This window comes from Nicotiana tomentosiformis, chromosome 8 (assembly GCF_000390325.3).
Source record: "Nicotiana tomentosiformis chromosome 8, ASM39032v3, whole genome shotgun sequence".
NCBI classification, from domain to species: domain Eukaryota; kingdom Viridiplantae; phylum Streptophyta; class Magnoliopsida; order Solanales; family Solanaceae; genus Nicotiana; species Nicotiana tomentosiformis.
The window spans coordinates 3,184,063-3,195,743 of record NC_090819.1 but is presented as its reverse complement, the minus strand read 5'-3'; the positions used below and the strand labels follow the sequence as shown (position 1 = coordinate 3,195,743).

The window sequence follows — 11,681 nt, the reverse complement described above, 5'->3', positions numbered from 1 at the left end:
CAATATTATTGATGAAAAATTGGCTTCTACAATTGGTTGTTTATCATTCTTTAGTGTCTGCAAAAAGTGCATTGGATCCTTCTGTTAGTTTTGATTATCTTTGCCCTTGAGTTTGGCCAGCCATATTTTCATTTAATTAAGAATAGTGGTGACAAGAACAGGAAACCATTAGTTCAAAATTAAAATGGCTCAACTTGAAGAGGTATAAGGCAAGATATTGACTCAGCCCGTCTTTCAACAATTTATGAAAAGGAAAAACAACATATATGTTGACATTATTCATATCCTGATGACATAAAATAGGACTTTACTTTGAAATAGTCACTTTATTACATAAACAATACTGAGACTCCACAAGCCAGCGCTTGGCGATTGTCTTTATTCCTAGAAAAATAGATCTACTCATACTCCAATTCTGAAGCACATTAATATGTTTATTCTACTCCATAATTCTTTCTAAATTCTAGTAGTACCTCATAAATCTTATGAGGGTCGGGCACCGATTTGGAGACACTCTCCCTCTGCATGCATCTCTTTCCCCAAGCAGCAAGTTTCGGGCACTCGGCCACTATGCTGAAGTTGCCAACGTTCTCATATGTATAAAACCAGCAGTAGAATCCAATCAAGGCAATATCCACAAAACCAAAGCTTTCCCCTCCAAAGTAAGGCTTGTCTCTCAATACTTCCAGCTCTAGTAACTTGAGTGGATCTATCAAGTCCTTCGTAATTCCCTCAAACTCCTCTCTTTTGGTTGCCCATATTTTTCTCCCATAATCATACAACTGCAATTTCAAGATTTCCCATATAAAAAGTTATCTATTGTGCTCACATCAAAGAATATCAATCAACTACGGGTCAGTGCTAGGATCGAAATAATCAGGTGTAATGAGGAAGCTAGCAAAGCATATCTTCAACAATGATAAATCAGAAAATAAAAGAGAAATATATCAAAAGATACAAATATTTAATGTAGTTCAATCAGTTGGCCTACATCCACTGGTGGAGATAAGTAATTCACTATATAAAAGAGAGTACAAAATAACAAAAAGTTTATTTTAAGGATAGAGAGAGGTTCACACAAGTTACAGGGTACTCGTGTCACACAAATTCTCCCCCTAGCCACTATATCCTGGATGCTACTAAATGAGAAAAAATAATTTTTAAATTATAGATATCTAAAAAAAATTACTCCAGGAAAAATGACTAGTCAAATACGGGAGATTATATATTTTCCTTCTTTCAAGAGAAAGGAAAATTAAATATTATAAGAAACCAAGGTAAACACCTAACAACTTATCTCCAACGTCAATTATTGAGAATTGTGGAGTAGAAATGAAGAGAATTTTAGAGAACATTAAGAGATTTATTGAGTCTTGAATAAATTGTTTTACGATCTTGTAGAGAATCAAATAGATTCTGCTGCCGCTAGAAGTCATTAACCAATTGCCACCCGTCCGACTAATGATTATATAGGCAAATGCCGGGCCAATGATGTATACATAAGAAATAATCATGTTGAGAAGGACTACAAATAAATTGTAATTTTAAAGAGGTACAAGCAAAGGATAAGAGTGTTTTTTTTTTTTTTTGACGAATCGAAGCGACAAAGGGATAATTTCGGTGGATCGTGGCAGCAAGGCCACTCTGCTACTAACAATACCACTATGCTACTAACAATACCCATCGCAATCAGAGGGTAACAATTTGTTTTAAGGACATGGTAAGGTAACATAATTTTAAGATTTACCTTGTCAGTGTAATCAGCCCAGAACCTAGCTTGTGCTCTCTCATAAGGATCAGAGGGTAACAATGGAGCTTTGTCATTCCACACCTCATCAATATATTCAACTGCAATAAGAGATTCACAAACAGTTTTTCCATTGTGAATTAAAACTGGGATTTTCTTGTGGATTGGATTCATCTTCAGAAGCAAAGGACTTTTAGCAGTAAACAAGTCTTCTTCCTTGTATTCATATTTGATCTCCTTTTCAGCTAGTGCAACCCTTACTCTCATTCCAAACATACTAGGCCAAAAATTCAATAGAATCACCTCGTCATTCTCCATTCTTATGCTGTGAAACGAAGTTCAAGTTGTTAATAAGTTTAGAACAGAAACTATAACAGTAACAACAACTACGAAACGAATAGGGAGGACAGTAGTTGCACAAATTTAACCCCTACCTTGTGAAGGTGGTAGAACAGAAACTAGTTTAGCTTAAATGGCTTAGTTAAGGTTCTATAAATAGAATTGCAACTTTATTCTTTTTCCTTAACTTCTTTAATATTCAAGATCTTGACATGTGGCCAACACACAAGTCAGAGTTTCAAACTTTGTATATAACAAAATTCAAAGTTTCAAACATGGCAGGCTCCATTTTCGTAGAAAAAGAGCTCCCCTACTTTTTTTAATTGATCTCTATCCCAAAATATTTAATTATGTACCTTATAATCCGAATAAGATGAGGACCATACTTGCATCAACAGGTGGAGGGAAGATATTCAGATTATAATATGAAATAATAATAATAACTTAGGTATAATCTCACAAATGGGATTTGAGGAGATAATGTGTATTCAAAACTTATTTCTGTCTTGTGCAGATAGAGAGGTTGTTTTCGAGAGACCCTCGGCTCAAGCAAGGACGGATGTAGAGTTATACAAACGGGTTCAATTAAACTCATAACTTTTGACGTGGAGTAAAAATTTATATGTAAAAATTTATTAAAATTAAAAAAATAGTATGAACACATAACTTTTAAAATATAATGGGTATAATACTGAAAACTTAAAAGTCGAATTCATAGGATCTAAATACTAGATCCGCCTATGAGCTCAAGAATTATTACATGAAATATGAAAAAATAAACTTCTATACAACTTTCTTAGCCAAACCCATAAAAATCTTTATATCATATGAAATCTCATCAAAGACAAATACATGAACTTAATCCAAATGGTTAGAAATGATTGGAAAAAAACAAGAATAGTCACCCAATGTCACTTTCATGAGTTCATCTACCATTAGTGGGAGACAAGCTAAGGAGACTTTTGTTTTATTGATTTTAAATTTACTGCCATTAGTCCATATTTCAATTTTTTATTCTGGGGCAAAAGACAGTAACATCAGAACAAAAGTTAAAATTGCCCGGAGGCAGAGGTGGATACGGGGAGAGGAGTAATCGGCACCCTAAAAATTCGACAAAAATCTCCATATAAATAAATTTTCATAGATTTAAACTCTGTCATGCTGAAAGGTTCCAGTCTTCTAGATAGCATTTAGCAGATCAAGTAGCATAAGCAAATTATTATACTGTTTATAAACATAACGAATTTTCACTTATGTATTTATACAACAAAAGAACAAAAAACAACTATCTCATTAATGAAGTTACATCAACTGATGGAGAAGAATAATAATAATAAGATATTAAGCATAAAAAAATGACTTTGTACCAATCAGAAATCTTTATCATTTCTTTTTTATAATAGGAAAGATGAACAAAATTAACTACGTACTACACAATTTTCCTATCAAATTCTGTATAACTCTCTTCAATCATATCAACTCTTTACAAAGACAGAATATTAAATGATATCAAGAAGTAATGACAGCATTAAGTGGAGCAGATGATATTCTTGGTAGCATGTGCTACTTCATAGTTTATGTTCATACACCATCCAAAAATTGTAGATGCATACAACCTTAAACATACCTAGCGTTTGGACATAAATGTGGTTAACACTCGAAAAAATGAGTTTTTAAAATTGTGTTGAAAAATAATTTTTGAAAGTTGAAATTATGTTTAGACATGTATTTTATTTGGAAAAAAGTTGAAGCTTTGTAAGTGATTGAAAAATTTTCACTTCATCCATTAATTTCATGAACAAACAATATTGTCAAAAACTTTTTAAAAAAATATAGCCAAAATCTATATCCAAACGGGAGGTTAGTGTTTGCTTCAATAATTTGAAGAAAACTTTCAATTTTATTTGATGTTTTGAAAAAACAAAAAATACTGCTACTACTACTTTTCTTTGACATACTAAGGAAAGAAAAGCTTTTTAGTTATTGCAAAAACTAAATCAAACTTTTTCAGTTGTTGCAGAAATTAAAAAACTTTCATTTGTTAGTGTTTGGTCGAAAAGCTGCTTTTTTTGCAAAACTTGAACCATTAAAATGTTAGACAGAATCGCCTCGTGGTCACTTAAACTTGTACATATTTGTCAATTTGGTACACAGACTTACACCTTTTCCAATAAATACATACAACCGAATGTGTATATCAATTGTCGTGACATGTAAAACACATCATATGCTAGATTATTGATTACTTGACATGTGTTATTTGTGGGTCCTATTTCTATTAATTTATTAAAATTTCATTTCATTTTCACTTCTCTTCTCTAGTGAGCTCCCCCACACTACCCCAAATCAGTAAAAGAAGCTATTGCCGGCAACACCAAAGCCCCAAATCCGAGAAACTCATAGACCACCGGAAAACTCGAGTTGGCCGAAAAACTTACTGGTAAATGTCTCTGATCCGTGACTAATAGTTCACTCTTGGTGCCTACCTACTCATTTTGTTAATTTCCAGCAACCATTGTCGCCCAAAACCCCTAACCCATTTGATTTCAACCATATTAATCACCATATCCGTCAAATCTCCTTTCCACCAAGCCCACTGACATAGATCAAATCAGAACTAACAATGTTTACCCGAAAAACGGATAGAGTTGAATTTGTATGTAGTTCTAAGGGTACGTGGTATAACTTGACACAAATCGTAAGAGTAAGTAAAAATATCGAATATTGACTATAAAGAAAAGATACAAATCGAGTTGAAGGGAAGATGATTTATGAACAAGCAAAAATAAAATTATGTGTGAAGCTCAAAAGGATAATCTCTTAATATGGGAATGTATCAACAGTATTTGAGTTATAGTGTATAAATGACCTGATCCCCTTTGCAGGAATAATAACCATCCCTCTTATAGTGGAGAGATCCTACTTTGGATATAATAAGAAATACATAGTGGAGAGAACCCATGATAAATCAGTTTTTTCCTAAGTTCCGCCGAGATTCCCTTTCTTAGTGCGTCTGTAACGGCTTTTGTCTCTTGACTCGATCTTGATCGGACTTGGTATCAGTCAGTTTCCATGCTTAAAGCTCGATGTGGGCTCGAGCTCGCTATTGACTCGGGGTCCGGTATTGACTCGGGCTTGGTATTGGTTGGCCTCTGGCTCTTAAGCTTGTTTTCATCGCTTCTCATTATAGTTCGATTTGGATTCGAGCTCGATAATGACTTCGAACTCGGTATTTGATCTGTCCCTAAAACTCAAAGCACATTTTTGCCTTCTTCGGATCTCATCTCGATATTATGAAGACTATCTTCGGTTCATTATGTTCTCATCTCGACTAATCATACGAAGGGCGAAATCGATTTCGACCGTATACAGATAGTCCCCTCGTTTCTCGGGAGGAATGTGGTGAGAAACGACGTGATTTTTCAACGGCGTTATTAGATATACACTGACGTTTGCACCAAAACCGACCATGACGTATGTGATAGATGTCTCGTCGGTTCAGTTTACCAAGGCATTTAATGCGTGTCAGACGATTATCGGCCACTGCTGATATTGCACCGCCATTGCTCAATCTATAAATAGCCCATTTTTTTTACCATTTATCACTTTTACATCTTCAATCTCCAAATTTTCCAAGTTCTTTCTCGCACCTTCTGAGTTTATCTATAAATCTGTGATTTTTACTGCAAAATCTTTTTTCTATGATTTTCACTGCAAAATCTTTCTTCTGTGATTTTCACTGCAAAATCTCTTTTTTTTTTAAAAAAAAAAACCTTTGTCATCTCTTTCTATTTTCGATCTTTAAATCCAGAATGGAGAAAACATATAAAATCATTCCTAAAAAAAGCTTCTTTTTCACAGCCTGCTGCCGACAAAACACCGATGGAGCCACAACCTGAGGAGTGTGTTCCCGGTGCATGTGTTCTTACCTTCGATTTTAAGATCGACAAAGGCTTGTCGGTTCCCGGTCGATGTGAGCCAGTATCGAGGTATATGTGCTCGATAACCGAGGGGCGTCTTGAACAGATAAGGAAAGATTGCAACTGGGAGAACAAAGAAGTGGTAATCCCGACTTCCGAGGAAGATATTACTACTCATGTGAAAGAATTTTTAAGTGTGTATACCTACCCTTTCACGTTAGGCCCCCCTCGACCCTGTTGTCATCGATTTTTGCCGTCAATACCAAATAACCCTAGGCCAAATCCATCCTTCTTTTTGGCGGATCGTTATTCTGATCTACTTTTTTGTGAACAAAATCGAGCCTCGACCACCTTATTAGATTGTACAGCCCCCGCCCCTTTCGAGGTGGGTTAATAAAACTCTAGCGTCGGGATACCAAGGTGCTGTTCTCGAGCATATACGAGGACAAGGATCGAGGCTGGATGGGAAGGTTCGTTCGAGTGAAGACTTCGGACCTAATCCCGACTGAGAAGATGCCATTTCCCGAGGAATGGAACATGAAGCGTAAGTATAATTCTACTGTTATCTCCTATTATTTTGCCCCTCCGTTTCTTTCTCACCGATATCCCCTTTTGCGATACAGCGGTTCCTTGGATGCCTAGCGCAGTTTCTAACATTAAGAGCTAGGTACGGGACCTGGCTTTGACCTCTACATACGCCGAGCACTCGTGGCATGATTTGTCAAAGGGTCGATGGGAGGCCAAATATCATGGTAAGCTTTTTTCTCATGTCTTTGATAGTTCGAAAATATTTTCCATATACTTAGCCAATTTTCTTATGTGTAGGCCTGGGCAAAGGTGAGGGATTGAGGCCCCCGTCTGGTGAGGAAGAGATGCCGGCCCCGGTCCCAAAACTGGCGAAGGACTATAAGAGAAAAAGGGCCTCTACTTCCAAGGATCCACAACCTAAGACAAGGGCGGCTCGTAAGCTGAGGAATAATACCATCCCTTTGACCGAAAAATCAGTTCGGCATCTAAGGGATGAAGACGAGGAAGAAGAAGAAGACGACGGGTCTGTACTGGTGGCCTGAGTGAAGAAAACCATCGATGCCCCAAAGGCAGTTGGATTGATGGTGGTTTATGAGCCTCTACCTCGAACTGATGGGATATCAGAGAAGGGTTCGGGTAAAGTCCCCGAGTTGCTGGAGATCGAGGATGCCTCCCACCGAAGTCAACAAATAGTGGATATATCTGAAGGGAGCCGGCCCTGAACATCTCCGAACCGAAGAGAACGCCCCAAGCGACTCACTTGGGGCAATAGTAATCGGAGACTCGGCTACTCTCCCCGCTTTTCTGAAGGGGAGATTCGGGAAGCCCAAGCTTTGGGGACCCTCGAGGTAGGCCGGTCTCACAAAGAGGAGGACGCTTTCCGTGATTTCTTTACTGGTGTCGAGGATGTTGCTGGCCCTAGTGATGTGTCGATCCCTTTCTATGAAGTGCAACAAGCTATGAATCGGGTAAGCTATAACTCCCTTTGTTGGTACCACCTTTATGTTTGTTTTTCTTTTCTAACTTCTTTTCTTCTTTCTTCGTAGGCCTCATTGGTTCATCGAGAAGCATGTTCTCGATATTGAGCTGAGCTGAGTCGGTATGAAGCCGACCTCCGAAGGGTCACTGAAGTGAGAAACGCTCTTAAACTCCTCTGCGGGCAAAGGGAAGAGGAAATCAAGGAGCTCCGAGCCGAGTTGGCCAAGGCTCATCAAGACCAGGCCGACCTGACTGAGTAGGTAATGATAATCTTAAAAACTCATAGGCTCGATTCTGGAACGACGGCTAATATTTCGATCTCACAGTTTCAGCAGAAGTTTGAGGAGATCGGGCTGCTTCGTGAGGAGATTGATACGATAAGGGCGGAGACCTTGGGGTGGAAAGATGGCATGGACCGCCTTGCTGCAGAAAAAGAAACTGCTCGAGCCCAATTATTATCGGCCGAAAGTCAACTTCAAGGCATAAAGGATAGGAGCTCGGTTCAAGCAAGGAAAATAGAGGATCTCGAGGCTCGGTTGGCTTCCGAATTGCTAAGGCCAAAACTGAAGCAGAAAAAGCAAAGGCCGATGCGGATGTATTCGTGGCCGTCTATCAGGCCAATACTGAAGCCGCTCAGATTCAAGCGAGAGAGGCAGCCGAGACCGCTAAAACTCGAGAACATAGGATTGCTGAACTCGCCCGATGCCAATCTCGGAGGGAAACCCTCGAGGAGATCCATGCTCGAGGTTTTGATCTAACCGAAGAGATAAAAAGGGCTAAAGAGCTTGAAGTCGATACTGGAGCCTTGGCTTCCGATGATGATGGGAGCAAGTGTGGGTCCGAGAGCGGGGAGGAGCCCGATGGAGAAGATACCACCCCCAGAGATAACCAGGAAACTTAGGGTTTTTTCCATTTTGAATTTTTGAGTAGAGTCCTGTTCGGGCATTGTAAACACTTATATATATATATATATATATATATATATATATATAAAGATCTTTTCTTTCCCTAACTTGTCTCTGTTTTATTTTCTGCCTTGTGAAGATTTTGTTTCATTCATGCCTTATGAAAGTTTTCATAAGTTCGGGGCTTTGGGCAATTTGATCGAATTCGGACCTTGTGGTCTTTGTAATCGAGTGAGTGCTTGCTCGGACTTGAAGTAAGAGTAGCCCTTAGGCTTTATGGTTGAGTGATTTCTCAGACTCGAAGTAAGGTAGCCCTTAGGCTTAGTAGTCGAGTGAGTGTTTGCTTGAACTCGAGGTAAGAGTAGCCCTTAGGCTTAGTAGTCGAGTAAGTGTTTGCTCGAACTCGATATAAGAGTAGCCCTTAGGCTTAGTGGTCGAGTGAGTGATTGCTCGAACTCGAAGTAATAGTAGCCCGTAGGCTTAGTGGTCGAGTGAGTGTTTGCTCGAACTTGAGGTAAGAGTAGCCCGTAGGCTTAGTTGTCGAGTGAGTGTTTACTCGAACTCAAAGTAATGTAGCTCGTAGGCTTAGTAGTCAAGTGAGTGTTTACTCAAACTCGAGGTAAGAGTAGCCCTTAGGCTTAGTAGTCGAGTGAGTGTTTGCTCGAACTCGAGGTAAGAGTAGCCGTTAGGCTTAGTGGTCGAGTGAGTGATTGTTCGAACTCGAAGTAATAGTAGCACGTAGGCTTAGTGGTCGAGTGAGTGATTGCTCGAACTCGAAGTAATAGTAGCCCGTAGGCTTAATGGTCGAGTGAGTGTTTGCTCGAACTCAAGGTAATGTAGCCCGTAGGCTTAATGGTCGAGTAAGTGTTTACTCGAACTCGAAGTAATATAGCTCGTAGGCTTAGTGGTCGAGTGAGTGTTTGCTCGAACTCGAAGTAATAGTAGCCCTTAGGCTTAGTAGTCGAGTGAGTGTTTGCTCGAACTCGAGGTAAGAGTAGCACTTAGGCTTAGTGGTCGAGTGAGTGATTTCTCAAACTCGAAGTAATAGTAGCCGATAGGTTTAGTGGTCGAGTGAGTGATTGCTTGAACTCGAAGTAATAGTAGCCTGTAGTCTTAGTGGTCGAGTGAGTGTTTGCTCGAACTCGAAGTAATGTAGCCCGTAGGCTTAGTGGTCGAGTGAGTGTTTGCTCGAACTCGAAGTAATGTAGTCTGTAGGCTTTATGGATCTTTATTTCTTTGGTATTTTAATTGCCAGTCCCCGATTTATGGGGTAAGTTTTTCAAACTCCTTCGGTCGTGATCGGCCCTTAAGCCTGTGTGAATCATGAAGTAGAACAAACTTTCCAAAATATGAGATATCGGTAAAGAAGAAGTTTCTCTTCATAAGTCATTATACATGTGTTCGTGTTTTGTTCCAAGGTTCGAGCGAAACTATGCGGGCATGGTTCGTTTTGACCATTTGGCCCTTACACTTTTCCCTATCGAGACCCTATTTGACATGAAGTAACTTTATTGTATCGAACTTGATTTATTCGATGGTAATGTCCCCCAGTATTCAAGATTGATTGTAAAGAGGCCTCAGATACTGTTGAATTATTCTAAGTTAGCACGATCAATGGTTGCCTCATTAAAAACCTTGCCGAAAAACTCATTTGGGATAAAACCGGTCTAAGGGAAAAAGAGTGCAACGCGTGCTCTTAGGCCTAAGGCTTTGTGTTGAATAATCTATCCCTGTTCCTGGTCGAACTCCTGCTAGGGTTAGTTTCAAAATATAAACGAACATGGGAGGGTCGTACCTTAGCAGTAGTATCATTTTAGATGCAACATGTTCCAATTGCTTGGTAGTTGTTTACCGTTAATAACATCGAGCTTGTAGGATCCTTTACCTACGATTTCGAGTACCTTATACGGTCCTTCCCAGTTTGGAACTAGTTTTCCTTCATTTGGATTTTGGGTGACTTACCTTAGCACTAAGTCCCCGATTTTAAAATGGCGAAGAATGGTTCTTCGATTATAGTATCTTTCGATCCGCTGCTTTTGGGCGGCCAATCGGACGAGAGCGGCTTCTCGTTTTTCATCCAATAATTCGAGACTAGTATTCATAGCCTCGTGATTTGACTCTTCTGTTGTATGTTGAAACTTGGCACTGGGTTCCCCGACTTTGACTGGAATTAAGGCTTCAGAGCCATATACTAAGGAGAACGGAGTTGCCCCCGTATTGGACTTTGATGTTGTTCGATATGCCCAAAGGACTTCGGGTAGAATTTCTCTCCATTTTCCCTAAGCGTCGTTCAACCTTTTCTTTATGTTTTGAATGATAGTCTTGTTCATCGATTTGGCCTGTCCGTTCCCACTAGGGTGATACGACATTGTTAATATCCTTTTTATTTTATGGTTTTCGAGGAATTCCGTCACTTTGCTGCCGATAAATTATTTTCCATTGTCACACACTATTTCGGTGGGTATCCCAAATCGACATACGATGTGATCCCAGATGAAGTCTACAACCTCTTTCTCTCTCACTTTCTCGAATGCCTGTGCTTCAACCCATTTAGAGAAATATTCAGTCATAAATAAAATGAACTTAGCTTTACCCGGGGCCGATGGCAGAGGGCCAACGATATCCATACCCCATTTCATGAATGGCCATGGGGATAGGACTGAATGAAGTTGTTCTCCGGGCTGATGGATCATCAGTGCAAACCTTTGACATTTATCACATTTTCGAACAAACTCCTTAGTGTCTTTTTCTATGCTATCCCAATAGTATCCTGCTCTAATGATTTTGTGAATCAGTGATTCGGTGCCGGAGTGGTTCCCACAAGTGCCTTCGTGGACCTCTCGTAAAACATAATCGGTGTCTCCTGGTCCTAAGCATACTACCAATGGTCCATCGAATGCCCTTCTGTATAATGTTCCATCTTCAGCCAATATGAATCGAGCAGCTTTGGTTTGTAGGGTTATCGACTCTTTAGGGTCTGATGGGAGCTTTCCGTTCTTCAAATATTCAATATATTTATTCCTCCAATCCTAGGGTAAGCTTGTAGAGTTTATCTCGGCATGACCTTCCTCGATCACGTATTTCAAGAGCTGAACGACAGTCCCCGAGCTGATCTCGTCTTCCTCGACTGATGACCCCAAGTTTGAAAGTGCATCGACCTCAATGTTTTGTTCTCGAGGTACATGCTATAAAGTCCATTCTTTGAAACGGTGCAAAGTTACCTGCAGTTTGTCCAAATACCTTTGCATTCTATCCTCTCGAACT

At 39.5% G+C, this 11,681-nt stretch overlaps 1 protein-coding gene across 3 annotated transcripts; it reads right to left on the bottom strand.

The window, feature by feature from the left end:
- Window positions 1–205: 205 nt before the first annotated feature.
- LOC104088609 (probable glutathione S-transferase parC) lies at window positions 206–2,581 on the bottom strand. 3 transcript variants are annotated; one of them, XM_009593316.4, is made up of 3 exons: window positions 2,443–2,581; window positions 1,748–2,072; window positions 206–782 (listed from the first exon to the last, which is right to left on the bottom strand). In XM_009593316.4, exons 2-3 carry the CDS (start codon window positions 2,063–2,065, stop codon window positions 435–437), a joined length of 666 nt encoding a protein of 221 aa, XP_009591611.1. In that variant the 5' UTR covers window positions 2,066–2,072; window positions 2,443–2,581; the 3' UTR covers window positions 206–434. The 3 variants fall into 3 exon arrangements, with proteins under 3 accessions (XP_009591611.1, XP_009591609.1, XP_009591608.1); XM_009593314.4 differs by lacking the exon at window positions 2,443–2,581 and adding an exon at window positions 2,182–2,371; XM_009593313.2 differs by lacking the exon at window positions 2,443–2,581 and having other exon boundaries at window positions 1,748–2,175.
- Window positions 2,582–11,681: the final 9,100 nt, after the last annotated feature.